Raw genomic sequence first — 9,809 nt, 5'->3', positions numbered from 1 at the left:
CGTCGCGTATTTCTGATATGTACCGCACTTGGTGGAATCAAATGTGACAAATTACTTGAACACCTTCCGTAAAACTATCTATAGAAGAGACAGTATTTCCAGACAATGCTTGCAGACAAAATAAAGAAGACTCCAAAGCTACCCAAAATTATTACTCCATTCAAATCACTTGACGAAGCTACTGTGCTAACGAAACATGTGACATATTTTTCAAATGGAGTTTGTTGAGATCAGAATGTGAGTTTTTGAAATTACTATGGATCTTCATCAAGTAACGGCCGAATCAATCAGAAAATTATTACTTCCGCTTTGTTTGCCATTCAACTTGGTTTAAATATTTTCGGTAGACGTCGTACCTGATTATTCACTGAACATATGTCAAACACGTGAACATTGGGACCTAGCTTAGGTGAATCTGTTCATCCTTCTTTAGCCAATGAAGTCGATGTTCTCATTTTATTCTTGAATGCCTACCTGTCTGAATTATTATGTCTGTGATTATTTTATTTTTTCTCATTTCGAAGTTCTTGACCTTGAATTCTGAAAGTTTTTCTTTCAGCCAGGTTTCCTTGTATTGCATCACATAACAATATTTTTTACTATATTAACGATAAGTAATATAGAAATAAAGTGGTGTGGCTCAGAATGACTGTAATTAAGGCAAAGAAGAATCACAAGTTTCCCCCACTCACCTCTCCAACTTCTGATGATGATACTTTGAGGTAAGTGCAACAGTAGAAAGAGGAAAAAAATCAAATTCAGCATTTTAGCCTAGACAATGTTCAGGACAGTGATGGGGACTCCTTACAGGATGAAGGTCCAAGGACAAGTCCCATTCGTTTTAGACTAGGCAATGTTCAGGACAGTGATGGGGCCTCCTTACAGGTCCAAGGCCCAAGAACAAGCCGCATTCGGAATGTCAAACGAAAATCAGTACCAATTGAGGAGGTAAAAATAAGAAAGAACTTAGGGAGAAAGAAGTTGAGAAGATATGAGAATCGTAAGTCACAATTTTTTATATCCAGTCAGATAATGAAATTGTGTAGGATACAAATATAGTTGATACAATTTAAGAAAGAGTAGAAAAGGGGGAGACAAGCTCATAATCTAAGACTAAAATCATGATGAGTTTGTCAAAAAATTCCTGTAAAGTACAAAAACATTTTTGAAATAGACAGAAACACTATTCAAAGCCTTTAAATGATCTGAAAAGTGGTTATATATCTTTGTAGCAATGTTTTCCAGTCCACATAACATCACTTCGAATCTAGCTGAGGGTAAATCAAAACGGTTCTTGATTCTAGTAGTGTTGGTGAAATTTCAGATTTGTTCTAAAAGTTGAGTTGTTTTTGAACAGATACATAGTTCAAAAATATAAACCGATGTTAGTGTTAAGACACCCCACTCCTCTAAAAGGGGTTTGTTCAAACAACAGCTACAGAGCTTCAATAACGATGGAGGAATACCATCCGGACCAGGACCTTCAGAAGCATTCAAATTATTCAATCTGCCATAGAGAAATACTTATTGTTCTATAGTTTGTAATGTGCAAAAGAAGCTGTGAAAGTTTCGGGACTTTGGGAGGAATACACACAAAAGTTTTACAGTCTATCCGAAATTTTACAGAATTTCACTATTCATTTCTCTTCAGGTTGTGTACTTCAAAGTCTCATTGAGGAAGATGAAAAGGAAAACCATGTTGTTATCATGGAATCATACAAGGGTCCTTTCACCAGATTGCTAGAAGATAAATCTGCCATGGAGTACTGGAATGAATTCATTGAAAAATCCGAAAAGGAACAAACAGAAATTGTCAAAGCCTTGTCCAATAAGTATCATTCACTGCCAGATTGTACAGTTGACTCTGATATACCGGGAAGAATTTCTTCCAGAATCAGACGCACCTTCAAATTAAAAAAAAACCTGTCTCTAGTAACTGTCCGTGAGTGCGAAGAAGACTTGATTGAGTTTTTCAAAGCCAGGCCTGAAGATATTTATGTTAGAATACCGCCAACTAGTTTTGACAGGCTTCTGATCCATGCCGTTGCTCAGTACCATAGGCTGAAGTCAATAAGTATGTATTATTGTCAATGTCTTTTGTATCGTCACTGCATGTTTGGAATCGATTCATTGGAAATAAACTTATAGAAGCAAATTACACTAATATTGACCTATATTTTTCTTGTGGGAAATCTGAAAAGTTCATAGGCTGCTAACATGGAAAAAAATTGATCTTATTATTCAATATAGTTGTCTCCTAAGATTATAGGAGTCATACAATATTTTGATACCATTTTTATAGCACAGTTTGTCTTTAGCCTCAAAATAGGCTTCATTTTCGACGATTAGCTCTTTGGCGCTACATTTTTTCCAGCTAGGACTCTCTTGTAGTCTGTGACCAGAAAAAAGTCTCTGGGTGCCAGATCTGGAGTATACGGTGGATGCGGAAGCCATTCAAAGCCCAAACTATGCAATTTTGACATCGTTTTCATTGATTTGTTAACCGGTACATTGTGTTGATGGAACAGCCCTATCTGAAATTAATTAGTTTTCAGGTTATTTTTATTCCTTGTTTTTCTCTTTTGAATGGACTACATAACCTTGGCATAAAGGAGCATAGTTGGGGCACTGTTACAATCTTTGATTGTGAGAGGCTGTGAACCGAAAAACAGCACAAAATAAGTCATTTTGGAGGTGTATTTATCAATACTCTAAGGACAAGTGTAAACAGATTAATCTCAAAGCAAATCATTTTTTTTTAAATACCAATCAAATATTTTGCACTCACCTGAAATGTGATCAAAGATCAATCATTTGCTTTTCAGGTAATTATGTTGATGAGGGAACACGTCGATCAGTTGAAGTACATAACACGAGGGATAATTGGAGTCCTGCTAACTGTCAACTGTCTGATTTCATTGAACGATTGAGAAAATGAGAAGGCATTTGAAGTTGAAAGAGTACTTTATCCCAGTGGATGGCTAATATATAGTTTCTAAGTATATGTATAAGATAACTTTATTTGTGATAATCTCAAAGAGATGTGTAAATTTTATTTGACAAAAATTGTCTTGGGTAATGTTTTAAGGCTCTTTTTTTCCGATATTTCATTATTGTTCTCATGTACAATTTATAGATTTTCATTTATATATATATATTCGTTGTGTTTTATGCATTTTATGTCATGTGATTTGTTAAGGCTCAGTTGGATTTTGTGAAGTAATTGTTATTTTTATTAATTGATTTTGCAAAAAAATTCTATTTTGTTACCAACTCACAAATTTCTAACTAGTTACCGTTAAGAATTTTTGTGGAATATTGAAACAATGTTGTAAGATTTCAGCAGTTACCATGTCTTGAATGAATTATGTTGTATGTGATTTTATGTGGATTACAAAATGTACGTATAACGTGGGAGGAACATACGCTGAAACGGATTTTTGTCATGTTTCTTTTCTCCAATAAATCACCACAGTTTTATCTCGAAGAATTTTCACTGTTAATTTATATGGTACTAGGGTGCTAATGACGGTTCTGAACCTCCCCCACCACTCGACCTTGACCTTGAATGACGTCACACGACCTTAAGCTATGCATACGTCACATGACCTTGAATACCCTAAACGAAGTTGAGTTACGATCACGACCTACGGCCTTCAGACGGAGTTTGACCTTGACGATCGAATCTGTCATTGATAAATGACGTTGAGCCACATCATATGACCGTGAATGAAATCTCGGATTGGAGCCCTTAACCTCATAATCGTCTGTAGGATTCCAGTGGTCCCGCGAATGATGAGGGGCCATCAACATCGGGAGAAATGCTCCAGAAATGCAGACATGTTTGTCCTGCAATTTGACTATTAGAAGGTGAATGTACATAAGATACACATGCATGTGTTCAATATTGAGACGGTGTTGAAATTATACATACAGCATTCAGCTGTAGAATTGTGAGCTACATGAATAGTAGAAACCGCCATGTGGATTACCCCACATTCTTCAATGAATTGAAGCAGGATGTTTTGAAACTACCCGAAAAAGTGTTGGTGATCCAATGAATTTCTCTTATCTTATAAAATAGAAACAGTTTCAAGAAAACTATGTATAAAGCAAAATACCTCACTAACGAATCTTTTACAAAGCAGTACCTACAATAAAAATTCACACTCTCTAAAGGAACCCGCAGTTTCCTTATGGAAAATTCCTGTCGGATGAATTTGATGAAATTTTGCATAGAGATTATTCTAACATGGCAGTCAAATATCCCAAAGGGCCAATCACCATAACCCCCTTCCAGGCTGGCCATAGTGATCATGGACCTTCAAGGTCAAGTCAATTTTTATAGCAAGGGCATCCAATGTTCCACCCCGAAAATGAATAAACCAAAAAAAACACTTCCATTCAAGTCCTAGAGCGTTCTAGACACACAGCCTAGATAGAGAAGTAGGGGAAGTGATTGGTGTATGAGGAAGGAGGATCGTCAAAAGAGGTTGAAGACGAACTGATTTATCTGGTCATTGGGTGTAAAAGGTCTGAGTATGGAGTATCGCAAAAAGGAGCTTGAGACGAAGTTGTGAGGCTTGGGAGTGAATGGAAGGAAAGTATTCCTAGCAGACTGACCTACGAAAAGTTAATTCGTCGAGTTGGATCCAATGATAATGAATTTACCATTTTTCCAATTCCCGGAAATGAAATGGTGGGATAGAAGGCCAGTTCTTGAATCCAACAGAAAATTTCTCAATTATTGCTTTAGAAGCGCTAAATTTTCGAATGACCTAATAGATGAATCCATCGGATCAATCGGTAGACTCATCGGTGAATTTAAGAACTCTTTTAATGATTCGACATCCAGAAAAAATAAAGGAAATAGCTGAAAGTTACAGTATCAGAATTAACAAACAATTTAATTGGGAAACAACCATTCTGAGAGTAAATCCCAAAATTTTAAAAATACAAAGTTCTTCTTATCTACACTTCAACAACTGCAATTGGGCAATCCCAAAAACTGAGAAATCCGACATTTTCGAACTAAACTGTGAGAATTTCGACAAAAAAGTAAGTTGGTCAAACTGAGAGAATTATATTTACTCGTGTCAGGGAACACGTTTGACTCATTTCCTTTCATAGACCCGATCAGTCTAGTGTCGTCCATCATGCTTCGGGAAACGAAATGAGAAATACCTTAAATATTGTTGACGGAGATACATAACGGGCTTTTAGACACGTTCACATGTATGTGAATAGAATTTAGCTCCGAGCTGATTTATTCCAATGGGTATTTATCCATTTTTTGTACGTCAGAAGTCGCCTTTTTCTTCTGTGAAGCAACCTTTGACGACAAATTGAAAAATTTCTATTGACTTTTTTGATCGCCATCTGTTAGTGGCTGATCCTACTGCCCAAAATGAAAATGAAAACGTCAAATAATCTGTATTGGTTTTACAGTTTTCTATTATTGCTACTATCTAATAGTCGCAATAATTTTAGTTCATGAAATATCTTGTAGATGGCAGATATAGCCTCTATTTTTTACAGTCTTAGGAGAAAATGATTAATCCCAGTTACTGCGAAATTTTCCAATTTTTGCCCAAAATTTTCGGTCGGCTGATCATGGATATGAAGCCAACATTTAAGGTGAGTATTCACTACTGAATATTGCAGATTTCATCATCGCTTGCTGTGGACTGCGCAAACTAACAATAAAAGTGATAAATGGTCTGTGTTGGTTTTAAAGTTTTTTATTATTGCTACTATCCAACAGATGTCCAACAGTATTTCATGAAGTATCTTGTAGATGGCAGACCTAGCCGCTATTTATATATTCCCAGGAAAACAGGACTATTCCCAACCATCGCGAAAGTTTCTTAATTTTTGACCAAGTTATTTGGTCGGCTGAAAACGAACATGAAGTCAATATTTATCGTAAGCATCAACGGCCATTCAAAAGTCAAAAATGTTCGAAAACGACTTCTTCGGCGCCCATAATTGATAACAAAAACACACCTTTTCTTACCATCGCTTGCTGTGGACGTACAGAGTTCATTACCGTTCAATTATCTGTGTTCACATATACCTATTTTCTGATAGGTAAGTAATAATGAAATAATGTTATTTGAAAGAGAAGTGTACCAGATTGTATGAAAATAAATGGCGAAATCAAGTTGAAAATGCACTAACCTGAATGTTGGAATCCCTGCTGCTAATCCAACTGGCGAAGGGAAAGCGTTGAACCGTTGTGGACTAGGTATGACGTAGTAGGTTAAAAAAAACTGCATCCGTATAGTGATAGCTTTCTACTTTCGATAAGAATTGAAAAAAAAACATCTGGATGGAGAAAGACTAAGACATAGCCGCGGCTGTGTTTAAATTACTTGATTCACTCATTAGTTCATTTCAAAAAAGAGTACCTCTCTCAGAATCGTTATATCACTGAAACGTCAAAGACAAACTTCAATTTCAAAATCAATCATCGGCATCAATATCAAAATTTTAAAGTGAAAATGTCCAACTCAGGAAAACCCTGCCCCGTTGCCGACGAATGCTCGATGATGAAATCGATGGCGACTACCGCGAATTCAACGATGCCATCAACACCCTCTTCATTACCGTCGTCTTTACCGAGCAGCTTTTTCGAGAACCAGTTCTATGACAGTCTCATTAGTTTTATGCAGGAATGTTCCAGAGTCATGGACGAGGTTCACCGTAGATCAGGAAAAAGGGAAAGTGAGTAATGCCTAGTCAAGTGGTACTTTCAATTCAGTTTTCAAAAGATTTTCTACGTATTCTGGTCGCAGCCCGGAAAAATACTGATTCCGATGTATTTTTCCTGGCAATTCTGGATATGATTCAATTTCATAACCAAACTTTTGATCTGTTTCAAATCGCGATTTCTTTCTCAGTTCATATGACGCAAGAAGAGAAACAAGCAAAGATACAGGAATTAATGAATAAGATTGCCGAAAAGGAAAGAGAGTTATCGCAACTAGAGGAGGAAAAAAGAAATATGTTATCGAACTACGATGCGAGTGCCTCGTCTGCTGGTAGTGGACCAGCATTCACACCCCCAGTAAAGGTAAGCTCCTTGTTTCACCTGAAACGACTTAATCTATTCAATTTTGTTTGTCATTCATCTTAGACCCAAAGTGGGAGGTAAAATTGGAAACTCTGGCGTCAAATAAATCCAAAACAAGAACTTTTACCAATCACCAGAACTGAAATACTCTTCTCGACGTGCGTCGAGATTCAATCTACATATCAACCTAGATTTCGATAAAGAAATTCTTGTGATGATGGTATTGAAAGCCTTCAGATTGGCTGGAAAATTATATAGATTTCTTATTTAAAAAAATTGAGTTTGTATTTTTTGATTTCGAAAGAGTTTTAGACATTATCGATAGACATTTATTGATACCAAATTGTCGAAAACGAGTTCAAGGGAGAATGCTTGACATTTGCCAATGAATAAATAACCTATCTTTCTGAGTTCCTTCTGCATTTTCAATTTTGGGATATAATTGGGAGAGACCATCTTATATATTTTCATAGCTGATTCTTCATTCTGGATCCCCAACTTCATATAGGACGACTGGAAATCTCTTTTCGGACATATTTTGGAAATGAATTTTTCTTTTACCAAAAATGAAAATGCAGAAGGAACTCAGAAAGATATTTATTTACTGGCAAATGTCAAATTTTCAAATGTCATTATTTTAACGCAGTTGGCAATCATGGGGTCGCATCACTTAATGAGGTCAATTGAATTAATCAATTATTTACTGGTGACATCCTAATTTATTCCGTTGATGAAGATGAAACATGATTTTTGAATATAATAAATATGAAGTTGGATAGGTACAGGATAATGATTTGAAATTAAATACAGAAAAAAATGAATTTATGTTTCTGAAGAACGAACAAATACCCCTTAATGGATACAATACGTAAAATGTGAAGTACATGAAATATTTGGGTGTGATTATTGATAAACATTCAATATTTTTTTAACATGTTACGATTTAGGTGAAATTGACAAAATTTGGCATAGGAATCATACCAACAAAACGCATAGTTGCGTTTTGTTGGTATGAACTCATTTATAAGAACTACTACAAGAAGTATTGCTTGGATATTCAACACCCAAGTCATTTGACTTAAATTTCAACTAAATATGTGACGTTTTGTGTTGTGTGTATTTCCTAAACATCATTATCATTTAATTTTTTCAGCATGCTCGACAGCCACGTGGAACTTCTAGAAGAATGCCGCGTAGTCCATACCAACACTCGCAAGATGGAACATCCTGCATACCTGGATGCGATGCAGACTGCAGTTTCAGTGTACCTGCTGAAACGAATTATCAAGTGAGTATACTAGTTATCCTTACCGAACAGGGTAAGGATAACTTGATTTTATTGAGAATTCCTTTCATCGTAGATGCATCCTTGGCGCCAACGTAGGATAATGTCAACGCCAGAACGACGATCGGCAAGACCTCCAGCGTTTGACACCTCTGGTTACAACACTTCGAATGGGCCTGGTGGTTGCGATCCTAATTGCACTGATCCCTGCAATGTTTTAGATGACAGCACGATGGCTCACTGGCATCGGCGATTAATGTGATTTTTGTTTCGGTAATAAAATATTTGTTCATTTGACATCTGTATTTTTAAAAAAGTAAGTAAATGAAAAATATATTTTATAAAATGTGTGTCTGTTCTCTCGGCAACTCATACATTTTTGAAATGTTTCTGCAGGAAGTTCATAACTTCAAAACGTTCTTTCATCAGTAGAGGTTGTGATGAATAGCAATATATTGCTTTGCTGAAGACAGCACCCTTGTCTCGACATTCCATTTGGATTCCAGGACATCGGCTGTGGATACAAATCTTCCCCGGCAGCAGGAGGTTGCATAACTTATTGAGGATCTAGCGGTGGTTTCGAATTGGGTAACCAGGTTCAATTTAATGCCACAAAAACCCAGGCATCGGTTTTCACCAAAAATAAAACACAGGGCTAACAAAAAAGTTTTTCTCGTTTAATGAAGCCGGTAAACCAATCGCATTTATCGTACCAAATAATATTGAATCCTCGATTTTGTAGATTATCTGACGCTTTAATTGAAATCAAATTTGGTTGAGGCCTTGCCAGAGTTTTAATAATGTAAAATTTATTATCATAAGATAAAGATAAAGACTTAAAATTATTTGTCAGCAACCAATCGACTATATCGTCAGATTTTTTGATTTCGTCCAACTTATCCATAATAAATGGAAAAAAAAATTACCGAAAAGTGAAAACCTGAAAACCCCTTGAAATTGAAAGAAAACACATTAAAAATATTATCAAAAAGCACTGCTGTAACACAATACTGCCTGTTTTTGAAACGATTTACCGAAATATTTTTCTGTCCCGGTCCGTCATGGCATCCCGCCCGAATAATTAAATAAAAAACAAACGCAGCTGTACACTAACGGAGACCAACTGGAGGCTAGCCTCCTCTAACGCTATAATTTCTGCGACTAAAAGTACAAATCGGGACGTATGTCGCTGGTTGGATCGGCATCGAGGAGCTTGTGTTTTTTAAAACGGTCGGAGGCTTGGTTCTCTTGCAACGTTTGGCATTTATTATTTCGGGTTGATGGTTTATTCGTTCATGGGCGGTGCGTTTGACGTTTGTTGATGCAAGATACAGTGTGGTACGTACTACGTAGTGAGTGATAGTGTTTTTTCGGACATATTATGTATTTATATGAAAATTTAATGGTAAAGTAATAATACCCAAGCATTTTTAGAAAAAAATAATCATA

The 9,809-nt window shown here is 36.2% G+C and overlaps 2 protein-coding genes across 2 annotated transcripts; both read left to right on the top strand.

Moving 5' to 3' along the window:
* Positions 1-502: 502 nt before the first annotated feature.
* On the top strand, positions 503-3,480 carry LOC111515306 (R3H domain-containing protein 4). The gene is made up of 4 exons (XM_023171545.2): positions 503-722; positions 771-1,000; positions 1,652-2,074; positions 2,826-3,480. The coding sequence occupies exons 1-4, from the start codon at positions 646-648 to the stop codon at positions 2,936-2,938; spliced, it is 843 nt and encodes a 280-aa protein (XP_023027313.1). The 5' UTR covers positions 503-645; the 3' UTR covers positions 2,939-3,480.
* A 2,943-nt stretch (positions 3,481-6,423) lies between these two features.
* Positions 6,424-8,710, top strand: LOC111515074 (uncharacterized). The gene is made up of 4 exons (XM_023171316.2): positions 6,424-6,726; positions 6,903-7,075; positions 8,229-8,363; positions 8,437-8,710. The coding sequence occupies exons 1-4, from the start codon at positions 6,504-6,506 to the stop codon at positions 8,620-8,622; spliced, it is 717 nt and encodes a 238-aa protein (XP_023027084.1). The 5' UTR covers positions 6,424-6,503; the 3' UTR covers positions 8,623-8,710.
* Positions 8,711-9,809: the final 1,099 nt, after the last annotated feature.

This window comes from Leptinotarsa decemlineata, unplaced genomic scaffold (assembly GCF_025532065.1).
Source record: "Leptinotarsa decemlineata unplaced genomic scaffold, Ldec_3_MD MMD2_tig00001719_RagTag_RagTag, whole genome shotgun sequence".
Taxonomy (NCBI): domain Eukaryota; kingdom Metazoa; phylum Arthropoda; class Insecta; order Coleoptera; family Chrysomelidae; genus Leptinotarsa; species Leptinotarsa decemlineata.
This window is presented reverse-complemented; position numbering and strand designations above follow the sequence as displayed.

What these genes read in the sequence shown, in the direction of transcription:
- LOC111515074 (XM_023171316.2), top strand. Translation starts at nt 6,504, where the DNA reads ATGTCCAACTCAGGAAAACCCTGCCCCGTTGCCGACGAATGCTCGATG. An exon ending in TAGATCAGGAAAAAGGGAAA is followed by an intron (nt 6,727 to 6,902) that starts GTGAGTAATGCC and finishes TTTCTTTCTCAG; the next exon opens with TTCATATGACGCAAGAAGAG. An exon ending in CTGCTGAAACGAATTATCAA is followed by an intron (nt 8,364 to 8,436) that starts GTGAGTATACTA and finishes CTTTCATCGTAG; the next exon opens with ATGCATCCTTGGCGCCAACG.
- LOC111515306 (XM_023171545.2), top strand. Translation starts at nt 646, where the DNA reads ATGACTGTAATTAAGGCAAAGAAGAATCACAAGTTTCCCCCACTCACC. An exon ending in GTTGAGAAGATATGAGAATC is followed by an intron (nt 1,001 to 1,651) that starts GTAAGTCACAAT and finishes ATTTCTCTTCAG; the next exon opens with GTTGTGTACTTCAAAGTCTC. An exon ending in CCATAGGCTGAAGTCAATAA is followed by an intron (nt 2,075 to 2,825) that starts GTATGTATTATT and finishes TTTGCTTTTCAG; the next exon opens with GTAATTATGTTGATGAGGGA.